Source organism: Anolis sagrei, chromosome 3 (genome assembly GCF_037176765.1).
Source record: "Anolis sagrei isolate rAnoSag1 chromosome 3, rAnoSag1.mat, whole genome shotgun sequence".
NCBI lineage: Eukaryota > Metazoa > Chordata > Lepidosauria > Squamata > Dactyloidae > Anolis > Anolis sagrei.
The window spans coordinates 77,068,707-77,081,313 of NC_090023.1; the positions used below are offsets into that span (position 1 = coordinate 77,068,707).

Sequence of the window (12,607 nt, forward strand, 5' to 3'; positions counted from 1 at the left end):
ATGTATTTTAAATATGTTTTGTTGATTGGGCTGGACCCCATGTAGGCTGCCCCAAGTCTCTTTGTGGAGACTGAGGTAGGGTATTAGAATAAAGTTGTTATTATCACTTCCGGTGGACATGGCGACGGGACTGCCTCGCTGAGAGTGAGCTCCCAGCGAGGACCTGTGTTGTGGCGGCTGGGTTGAGCTGAATGCTCCCCCCTTTGCCGGATTGAGTTTGCAAAGGTGCCGCGAATCCCAGTGTGGGCTTGAGACCCCAAAGATCTCCCCCCCCTCAAGGAGGAGAGGTCGAGTGGGTCCGAGCAACACAGGGGAAAGCGAGCCGCCCCACGAGGATTGAACCGCAAGGTCCGTTCAACCGCCGCTGATCCATTCACAAATTAGAAGAAGTTGAAACAAAGAAAGCCCAGATTGGGTGGAGAAGCAAGAAAGACCCCAGCAACAGGTAACGGGACTAGTCCCACACTTTTAAAGAAGGAGAAATAGCCAAGCCGTAAGTGCTTGGGGGAGTAAAGAGAGAGAAGGAGATAAGAAGAAAAGAAGCCGCAGGATTTAAAGAGGAAGAGATCGCATTTTCGGTCTCCGGTCTCTCGGTAGTAATATCTGACTGATTGATTAAAATATATATATATATTATAATAAAATTTAATTTAAATTGGCAATCTAAATTGATGAATTTAAATCAACAAAATTAGAGGCAAAATTAGAGGAAAAGCCGCTCTGCTAAAGTAGATGAAAATGAAGACGAAGATGGAGTGATAGCCCCCTTTCGCATCTAAATCTAAAAAGAAAGTGGAAAACTGATATCTCCGACCTTGACGCCATAATTGTTGTGTCTATCTTCAGCCTTCTTTATAAACAAGCAGGCTGAGTTGGCGGGAAGGAAGTGACGGAAGTGACGGAAACGGAAACGGAAGGCAGATTAGAGTGACGGACGAGAAGGTCGGAAGAAGCATAGAAGGGACAGAGGGGCGGAAGTGACGGGGCGGAAGGAGGGAAGACGCCATTTTGAAAACCATAGAGAAAGTCCGATACAGAGCGGCTAGAGAAAAATTGGAAATAAATTGGAAATAAATTCGAATTAAATTGGGAAAAGCCCGAAAATCCGATAGAGAAGTAGAGGGCAGGAGGAGACAGATCGAGGACGAGAAGTAGACGATCCGAGGACGAGAAGCAGACGCTTGAGGTGAGGAGACGCGGACGAGGTGAGGAAGAGAAGTAGACGAAGGGCCCCAAGGACCAGGACGAGAAGCAGACGAAAACAGATAATTCGAGGACGAGAAGCAGACGAGTTGAAAGAAATGGCAACCCCAGGCAAACCAGAATCCCGGAGGGGGTCTCTGGATATAAACCCAAAAATGGACAATCTATTAAAAGAAATAAAAAAGATCTCGGAAAAACAAGATGCTTTGAAAGTGGAATTGAAAGAGGAGGTTAAGGCTAAACATGAAGAATATTATAAGAAACAAGAGGGAATTATTACAAAGATGACAGAAGAATTCAAGGTTTTGAAGTCTGAAATAAAGCAAGAATTTGGCCAGATAAAAGAAGACATATCGCAACTACATGGGGAGGTGAAAGAATTAAAAGTTTCTAAAGAGAAAATTGAGGGAACACAATTAGAAATGGCACAGAAGATAAAAGGACTGGATAAACATAGGGAAAAAATGGAATGGGAACAAGAGAGATTACTGCAAATGCAAATGGACTTCCAATTAAGATACAGAAATATAGTGGAGGAGGATAAAGAAGACATAAGATCATTGGTTATTAAAATGCTGGCAAGTTGTATGGAATGCGAGGAGGATGAATTTGAACAAGAGGTGGATCAAGTTTATAGGATTTCTTCATTCTATGCAAGGAGGAATAAAACCGCACGGGATGTGATTGTAAAATTTACAAGGAAGAAGGTGAGGGATGACATTTTGTTTAAAAGTAACAGAAACCCAATCTTCTACAAAGAAAAGAAAATTGTAGTTTTGAAAGAATTTCCTCAGATGACCTTAGTGAGAAGAAGAAAATATTTCTTTCTAACAGAAGAGCTGAAAAAGAGAGAGATAAGATTCAGGTGGGAGAGAAAAGAAGGAATAATGGTGACATATAATGAAGAAAGACATTGGCTAACATCTGAGCATAAGGCTAAAGTGTTCTATGATAAATTAATGAAAGAACAGGGAGAAGAAGAAGAAATGGGAGAGGAGGAAGAAGAAGAAGGAGACGAAGCGGAAGGAGATGAAGAAAGAAGACTATCTACCCCAAGAAAGGGTAGCAAAGAGAAAAAGGCAAGATATAAGTCACCAAAGGATTATAGCTACTTATTGAAAGATCCCAAACCACAGAGAACGACACCAAGAATGACACCACGGAAAGAAGAAAAAGAAAAAGAAGATCAGAGTGTGGAACAACAGGCAACTGGAACAGCGGAAATGGCTTTTGGCGATATAGGATTGGGACTGGATGGGAACGAATAGATGATGGAACGACAAATAAAATGTTTCTCAAATAACATTAATGGTTTGAACTCCCCCCAGAAACGTAAGAAAGTATGGAATAGCTTGAAGAAATTGGATTATGACGTAATAGCGTTACAGGAAACGCATATCAGTGATAAATATATTGCACACCTCCCAAACAAAAAATTAGGAAAAGAATATCATTCCTCATATGAGAAGAAGAAAAGAGGAGTAGTAACCTACGTAAAAGAAGCAATAGAATCAGAATTAGCTTTCAGAGACTTGGAAGGAAGATGCATTGCAGTAAAGATAACAATTGGAGACTCAAAAATATTGATATGTAATATTTATGCACCAAATGGTCCAAAAACAAAATTTGTTGAATTTTTGAACTCTAAATTAAAAGAAGCAGAATTTGATGATTTGATTTTGTTAGGAGATTTCAATGGAGTGATGGACCCTCAAATAGACAAAAATGCGAAGAAAAAGAAAATAAAGGAAGGGAAACTCCCTCAAAAATTTATAGAGCTGCAAAAAGAATTTGATTTAGAAGATATATGGAGAATTAGAAATAAAGATAAAAAAGACTATACATTCTTCTCGAATAGACACCAATCCTGGTCCAGGATTGATATGGCCTGGATAACTAGAAAACTCTCCGCCAAAGTAAAGGAAATTAACATCTTACCACGAGACCTGTCAGATCACTGCCCTTTAGAAATTTGTATTAACCATAAAAACTATTCTAGGAGATGGAGACTGAATGAGAATCTAATAAAAACAGAACAGGATAAAGAATATTATAACAAAATAATTCAAGACTATTTGCAAATAAATAAAGTGGAGGAAACGGACCCACGTGTGGTGTGGGATGCTTTCAAAGCAGTTCTGAGAGGACACTTTATACAACAAGGAGCAAGGAAAAACAGGGAAAGAAATAAAAGGTTAAATGAGTTGGCGGCTGAAATAGCAATTAAGGAAGCAGAATTAAAAAAGAGACCAAGGAAAAAAAATAGAGAGGCAACTTTTGGTGTTAAAACAAGAGAAAACCCATGCAGAGTTAGAATCTCAGTCAATACAACTGAAGTTCCTAAAACAACAGACTTTTGAAAATGCAAATAAACCTGGTAAATGGTTGGCGAACCAAATCCGGAAAAAAAGACAAATAAATCATATATCTAAAATAACTACATTGGATAAGGATTTGAGGACTGATAAAGAAATTATAGAGGAATTCAGGAGATTTTACATCCAATTATATACAAAAGATAAAATAAAGAAAGAGGAAGTTATGGAGTACATTGGCCAAATGAAATTAGACAAAATAACGGATGAGGATAGAGAAGAATTGAATAAAGAGATATCGGAGGAGGAAATAGAAAAAGCAATCAATAAAATGAATGGAGATAAAGCCCCAGGGCCGGATGGATTTACGGCTGGATTTTATAAGTCCTTTAAACAACAGTTACTACCAACATTTAAAACTATCGTAAATGAAGCGATGAAATATCGGAAAGTTCCAGACTCATGGAAAGAAGCGGAAATTACAGTGATTCATAAGGAAGGCTTACCGGAAAATGATATTAAAAATTACAGGCCGATCTCTCTCTTAAATACGGATTACAAAATATTTGCAAATATTATGGCCACAAGGCTAAAAGTGTTTCTTAATAAATGGATTGGAGAAGAACAAACGGGCTTTCTCCCAAATAGACATATGAAAGAAAATATTCGCAACGTCCTTGATATTTTGGAATATTATGAGACAAATCATCAAAAAGAATTCACCATTTTAGCAATAGATGCCGAGAAAGCTTTTGACAATTTAAATTGGGATTTTTTCAAGATATTAATACAAGAATTGGATATGGGAGAAAAATTTAACAATGCAATTAATGCTATTTATAACTATCAAAAAGCTAAAGTGAAAATAAATGGACAATTGACACAAGAATTTGAAATCGGGAAGGGCACTAGACAAGGATGCCCATTATCCCCACTGATTTTTATAATGGCCATGGAAATCCTAATGAAGAAAATTAGAGAAGATGAAAATATAAAAGGAACGAAAATCGGCAAATTCGAATATAAAATACGGGCGTTTGCAGATGATTTATTAGGAACAATTGAAGATCCAGATAAAAATCTACAACATTGGATAATGAAATTAGAGCAATTTGGAAAAGTGGCTGGATTCAAAATGAATATGAAGAAGACAAAACTGTTATTTAAAAATGTGAAAAAGGAGAGACAAATAAAGATTCAACAACAATTGGGGATAGAGAGTGTAAAGAAAATTAAATACTTAGGAGTCTGGATTACCGCGAGAAATTGCCAACTTCTGAAGAATAACTACGAAATAGTTTGGAACAAAATTCAAAAGGACTTACAAAAATGGAACTACTTAAATCTATCACTCCTGGGCAGAATATCATTAATAAAGATGAATGTTCTTCCAAGACTCATATTCCTATTCCAAAATATACCGGTAATAAGAAATCAAACCTTATTTAAAAAATGGAAGAAAGATCTACTTAAATTCATTTGGAAAGGGAAAAGGCCAAGAATTAATTACATAAACTTAATTGATAAAAAAACGAGAGGAGGTCTGGGATTCCCAGACTTGAAAACTTATCATGAGGCATGTGCTCTATCATGGATAAGAGATTGGATGAATTTGAACAAGGAAAAGTGCTTAAATTTAGAGGGCCATGACCTGAGGGTAGGCTGGCACACTTATGTGTGGTATAATAGAGAAACTAAGGAAAAAAATTTTGGAAATCATTTCGTGCGAGCCTCCCTATTGAGGACATGGTTAAGATACAAAGCCCTCTTTTATAAAGCTACACCTCTTTGGGTCTCGGCGATGGAGGCCCATCAAAGAAGACTTTTAGGATGGAGGATTTGGCCAAGATACAAGGATATTCTGTTGAAAAGGGAAATGAAGATCAAATCGTTTGAACAACTTAAGAATATGTTCGGAAATATAACCTGGTTACATTATCTTCAAATTAAAGAGCACTTCAAACAAGATCAAAAAATTGGATTTGACTGGGAAGAAAACACATGGGATAAAGTTTTAAAAACTGAGAAGAAAGTAGTCACAACTCTTTACAATACATTGATCCAATGGCAAACGGAAAAGGAACAGGTTAAAAACTGTATGATTAAATGGGCCGAAAATTTAAGACGGCCCATTCAATTTAGAGAATGGGAACAAATGTGGAATAAAAAGTTGAAATATACTTATGCCATGGATTTGAAGGAAAACTGGTACAAAATGTTTTATAGATGGTATTTGACTCCGAACAAACTAAGCCATATGTACCCAAATGTCTCAGATAAGTGTTGGAAATGTGGAGAACAAACGGGCACATTCTTCCACATGTGGTGGACGTGCAAAGAAACAATTAAGTTCTGGGCATCTATACATGAAGAAATACAAAAGATATTGAAGAGAAGTTTTAAAAAGAAACCTGAATATTATTTACTAGGATTTACGGACTCTGATCTTAAAGTAGAGGACAATGAAGATAAACTACTTACGTATTTTACTACTGCGGCAAGAATTATTTTTGCCAAATTTTGGAAAAATGAACAGATACCAACTGTTGAAGAATGGTTGGAGAAAGTCAAAGAAATTAGAGACATGGACGAATTGACATTTTTAATGAGAAGAAATACCGGGAAACCGCTAAAGAGAACAGATTGGACTTCTTTTTATGATTATGAAAAGAAATTTAGATAAATATAGAGGATAAGAATAGACAAGAGTAGAAGAAGTTGACGGAAAAGATCCTGATGTTGGAGTGGAAGTCATTTTAGAATAGTTTAGGTTAGTTTAGTCTTTTTTAGTTTAGTTTTTTTTGTTCTTTTTTTCCCTTTTTCCTACTTTTCTATCTTCTTCTTATTGTTCCCCCTCTTTCGTTGTCTTGTTTTATAAAATACTTAATAAAAATCATTTATTATTGTTATTATTATATTATTATTAGCATTAATACTCCACATAAGCACTCTTTGGTATTGGAATCTCAGGATATTATTATGGGAGAGTGAGCAGGCCCATGTAATTCTTTCGGGCTATTCGTTTTCTCTAGTCGTAGATTTACATATTAAAATTCTTTTAAAGGTTTCAGTACACTTTCAATGTTTCAGCGCACCAGTTTTATTACATTGTATGTAAGGCTTCATATAGTCATAAGGAATTGAACTTTCAAAATTCTGCTTTGCTTTAGCAGACATCTCTATGTTTAATTTAAACCTAACTTTGTGGATAAGAGCATAGTATCATCTATTGCAGATATCATGGGACATACATTTTGAGCATAGCATAGACTTTACCAGCATAGTCTGGAACTTTTATGAGCACAGTTGTTCACAGCCATCTTGATATGTGGGAGGTTGACATTCGCAGACAGCTTGCTATCTGTCTCTTCTCAAACAATTTTGTATCCTTGTCAGCCTTTCTCTGTCCAGTCAGCATACAGATCTTTAGAGGCCCTCACTTACATAAATAATATTCTCCAATCAGGCTAAGGAATTTAGTGATCTTTATTTGGTGACATAACACTCATTGGCCAGTTAGCTTTGTCCGCCTTCTTTCTGATTACATCAGCCAGTAATCATTGAATACAATACTAGTACCACTTTAATGTGGCCACACTCTTGGGTTCATTATGCATGAATTCACTATGCTTCTCATTTGAACATCTCATGTATACAGTTAGGTTGGCCACATGCCTGGAATAAATGCCTATGCCCTGTTACATATATAGAGGCAGGCCCCTCTATATATGTAAGGTTTGTCGTAAGTTTTGTCTTAAGTTGAATTTGTATGTACGTCAGAACAGGTATATTTTTAAGCGTAATTCAGTATGGATGTATGTATGTATCAACAAGCTTTGGATAGCATAGGGATGGGATAACACCCTGCTGTGTGTGTGTGTGTTTTTTGCAGTCACCTCATTTTCTGTCCCGGTTATAATTGGATTTTGAAAAATGTGGCTTGTTGTGGAAACAAGGATTGGTGAGAAACCTTCATTGGGGATACGTATTCCCATGATATCTCTTTCAGGAGTGAATTGCCCTTGTTAGGGGTAGATTCCTCTCACTTCCTGTTGCCTTTCTCCCGTTTGTTACTTTGAGTCGTTTCTAAGTTGGGAACTGCCTGTATTTCACAATACACAAAGTCTTATACTTTATATTTTGTGCTATCCACTTGTTCACTGAAGGAATTCATTATTATGTAGTTTATACAATCCTATACATGCTTGAAAGTAACGTGATTGCCTCTTGGGTAAGAATGCACAGGAGTGCATCATCCACATATTCTTAGACTTCTTCTCTCTTTTTTTTTTTTTAGTAAAGTACATTTTTATGGTGTATGTGCTATATATGAATGTGAGCATTATGTACAGTTGGCCCTCCATATCCTTGGGTTCTACTTATGAATTCAACAAACTTTGGCTTGAAAACATTTGGGGGAAAGAATCCCCAAAAGCAAACCTTGCTTTTGCTGAACACTATGCTGATGTGTAGGCATAGCCTTCTGGGTAACCTTCTGCCATTTCATAGATCTGTACATTCTCTCCAATATGCTTTTATTTGTCAGATGATTTAAGGAATTCCATGTGATTATGCCATTCATTGTATATAATGGGACTTGAGCATCCATAGATTTTGATATCCATGGTGGTGGGGAAGGTCCTGGAACCAAATCCCAGCAGATACTTGTTCCGTTCAAAATGCATGTTACTAATGTTTTTGAAAGAAGTATTACATTTTATAAAATGTAAACATTAGAATCAAATTGCTGACCTAAATGGAAGCCAGTGTATGCCTTATAAGATGATGTACAGGTGGTATCTGACACTAAATAGGTTTTTAAAAATGTATAAAAGTATCCAGTAACTGTTGGAAATCCAAGAAAAATGTTGGAACATTTTACCATATGCGGTGGTCTTGTAAAAAGGCCTGAAATATTGGACTCAGATAACATGATGTTAGATCAGACATGGACAAACTTCAGCCCTCCAGGTGTTTTGGACTTCAACTCCCAGAAGTCCCAACCAGTTTACAGGCTGTTAGGAACTGTGAGAGTTGAAGTCCAAAACACCTGGAGAGTTTTACTTTATAACCCAGGGTTGCTATAAAGTAAAAATGGATGGCCATCTTTCAGGAGTGTTTTGATTGTGCCTTCCTGGACAGCCTTTTCTAACTCACAGAGCGTGCCTTTTTGTCCTTTCTTTGAATATTGGACTTCATTTCCCAGAATTCTTTCCCATAACTCAGTATGGGTGAGCTTTCTGGGCGCTCGCGCGCACACACACACACACACACACACAATCCCTCTGTGAGTTCGCAGTGGAGGCACCTCCATGCTGCCAACAGCGGGAAAGGAAAGGAAGGAAAGGGAGGGGGTGGATCTCGAGGAGGGTGTTCTCTCTCTCTCTCTCTCTCTTCCTCCCTCCCTCCCTCCCTCCCTCTCTTTCTCTGAATCCTTTGGGAAGAGAGAGGCAGGGGGTAGCAAGAGGGATATACCGGCCACCTTTCCCCCCCTCTCTCAATCTACCTTTCTCTCAGCTGTTGGGTTTTTTTCCCTTGTGCTGGAGGGAAGGGCAGGGGAGAGTGTTTCTTTTAACACATGCTCTGAATAGTCATTTAGCTTTGTGGGGGGTTTAAGTTCTTTCCGGTTAATTTTTTTTGAGTGAAGGACATAGATTGCTTTAGTTGGTGTCTTGTGTTCAAATTTGGTGTCAATTCGTCCAGTGGTTTCTGAGTTCTGTTAATCTCATAAACCAACATTACATTTTTATTTATATAGATGAAAAATGTTTTGTGATAGTTTTAATTTTATTTTGTATTTAATTTTACAATTATATTTTTTCTTTGTTTTTATGTTTGAATAAAAATATTTTTAAAAAGAAAGAAACCAGTGTATGTCACCTGCCTGACAAAAATAACTCAAGACAATGTTAGGTTGATATCCTCCTGTCACTCTCAGACATAAATTTTGTAGTGTACACTGATCTGTTCAGCTTACATCTTTGCTTACAACATATAGGATGTTGACAGTTGTCAATTTATTTTTTGTATAGGTATTATCTTTTGATGCCTACTTTGATGAAGAAGTTCCTGACAAGAATCAAGAACTGTATAGAATAAGACACTGTAAAATATACTTCTATCTGGAAGATGACACAATTCAGGTGGTTGAACCCCAGGTGAAGAATAGTGGAATTCCTCAAGGTATTTTTATTTTCAAATGTTCTATTTCTCTGAAGTTCTAAGGGAGTTTGATTTTTGTTGACCTGATCAAATTTGTTCTTTTTATACTTTTGTTGTTACTTATAAGCAAGAGCTGGTTAAATATTAGATTTAAAGTCAGGATCAACCAAAATAGATATCCCAGTGTTCAAATTGTGGCCAACAATAGTGCAAATAGCTCATTATCTCTAAAACGAATTTGAATGTTTGAACTGGAAAAAAAATGTGACTAATCTTGCATAGAAGACTGTGCCTCTTGGGGACAATAAGACAGATATGTATTTATGGTTCCTTGGTGTGTTTCCCCCTTGGAATTATTTGCTCTGTTACTTCCTCCCACACACCTCCTTCCCCTCTCTCTTAGACTAGAGGTACACTGCATTATATGAATCTACAACGACCATATAATGCAGTTTCAAACTGCATTATCTGGCCTAATAATGCAGTTTAGATCCAATCTTAGTCATGGAACCAGTGGTAGAAGATCCATGATTTTTTTTCTTTAAAATATGTTATTCATTCTGATAAAATCTGTCTTCACCAAAGAGAGTTTTTTCCTCAGTGGCTCTAAACACAGCATCCGGTTCCATGTACTGTTAAGTTGATACATGTAGGATTTATAAAATCCTGCTTCATTTTCTTTCTTGTGACTCTCATCTGGTCAGAATTGAGACATGAAACAAGGAAAACATGATGAGTTCATTTTAGGGTGTATTTTACAGTGTTACTTATGATATGTTGTTGAAGGCTTTCATGGCCGGAATCACTGGTTTGCTGTGAGTTTTCCGGGCTGTATGGCAATGTTCCAGAAGTATTCTCTCCTTACATTTTGACCACACAACCTTTGAGGATGTCTGCCATAGATATGGGCAAAATGTCAGGAGAGCATGCTTCTGGAACATGGCCATACAGCCCGGAAAACTCAGAGCAACCCACGTACTACTACTACTACTACTGATAACTTTATTTTTATATCCCGCCACCTGAAGGGACTTGGGGTGGGGACCAGGCACAGCATAAAGAAGGGTTACAAAATAACACACTTATAACTATACTTATGATATTTTATAGGTAAAGATTTCTTGCCAACTCTAGTTGAGAGGAGTGTGTTCCCTTCAGACCCTTCCTCTGCTGTCATGGAAGGTTCTAAAATTTTTAAAAGTAACACCTTATAAGATTTAAACATAAACTGCTACAACTGCTACAAACAGTAAATTCTATGTGTAACAGAACTCTTGAATAAGCAAGAACAGGGCAAATTCACAGAACACAATATCATGCACAACATGTTGTATTGATGGATGGAAAGGGGGAACAACAATCTTGAAAAGATTCAGAAGGTTTCTGTTATTCCAGAGTCAAAATATATTAAACGATGGAAAACTTCCATGTTGGAACAGACTGCATGGGAAGATTGTTGCCTATTGCGTAATCTCCTGTTTGTTCACTGAACCCAGACTAACCAATGTGCTTTGTTCTGGAAAGGTTATGTTTGTCCCTTAAGTGTTAACTCCTCTTTTCAGTGAACTCCATCTCCCTCGATCCAGAGCACAGTTAAGAAGGGGTTTGGCCAACTTCCCCAAGGTCATCCCGTGCTAACTGAGCGAAGACATTGCCTGCTGGCAGGCTTCCCCAAGGCCAGCTGGATGAGAAGGGAAGTGCAGTCAGGCACATAAGGCCACAGGCACGTCCTCCAGCTTCAGTGAATCACTGATTGTCTCAGGGCCTCTGATGTTCCCAGATACTTCAGAAAATTGGCTCTGCGTATACTCATAGTCTGGTTATCTTAGTTGGAAAAGGGCAATAGAGCATATTGCCTATCAAGCAAATGGGAAAAATGTGCTTAGAGTGATTTTTCTTGTACTATTTAGTAAGTACTTTCTCTCAGTAGGATGGCAACTATAGCGCCACTGACCTTAGGCTAGAAGTTCTCTGAAAAAATTCCTGCAGTTTATTATTGCAATGTATTTAAAGCAACAGACCTAAAACCATTTTTGCAGCCTTCTGGGTTGTGAATTAAGCATTATACATTTTACACTTTTTGCCTAATTTGAAGCTCAGAGAGCTTAGAATTGCTGGAAGAGATACAAATGTAATTACATAATTAGGTGAAGTATCATCCATAAATGCCAACTGGATGGTGCAAAATTAATATTGAATGCCTTAATACTGTTTTCCAGATTTTGTTTATAAATGAAATTGTTTACAGAGCCCAGGGTTTTGTCCTATCTGCTGCATATTATGCATCAACATTTCACTACTTAGTCTGTTGTCTGTGAAACTATCAGTCATATCTTCATTGTTCTGCAGCAAAACATCAATCCTCCACCAGTTTCTTTTCCTATCAGCACCAGTATATTAGTACAGTTAACAGTATCTTTTAAAATTAGTGATCTGTTAACTTACTGTATGTGTCAACTTTTACAGTGTTGGCTAAAAATGTAATAGTTTAACAATCTCCCTAAATTAATGTTTTGTTGATTGGTTTATATGATTCTTATTAAAATATTTATTTTGCCTATACAAATACAACAATATATTTATATTATACAAAATATATTGGCTAAACAGAAATTTGTATATTTGTATATTTTATTTATTTATTTATTTATTTATTTTACTTCATTTCTATCCCGCCCTTCTCACCCCGAAGGGGACTCAGGGCGGCTCACAACAGGCACAATTTGATGCCAAACATACATAATATAGAAAAACAACAATTACTTTAAAATCACATATTTAAAACATATAAATCCTAAAAATCACACAATTCAAGGCAAATTCCTGGAGCCATTTGTTTTAATGATTCTGTATATATTACCATGGAATGTCCTGCAGGTAAAGAAACAATTTAGAAATTTCTAATATAATAAAGTTGACTTAGTTGT

At 36.9% G+C, this 12,607-nt stretch overlaps 1 protein-coding gene across 1 annotated transcript in view; it reads left to right on the forward strand.

The window, feature by feature from the left end:
- The window catches only part of EFHC2 (EF-hand domain containing 2), a 78,904-nt gene that overhangs the window by 14,591 nt on the left and 51,706 nt on the right, over window positions 1-12,607 (forward strand). The window contains exon 3 of the mRNA XM_060770230.2: window positions 9,551-9,701. Coding sequence (XP_060626213.2) covers window positions 9,551-9,701 — 151 coding nt within the window. The remainder of the gene's footprint in view (window positions 1-9,550; window positions 9,702-12,607) is intronic.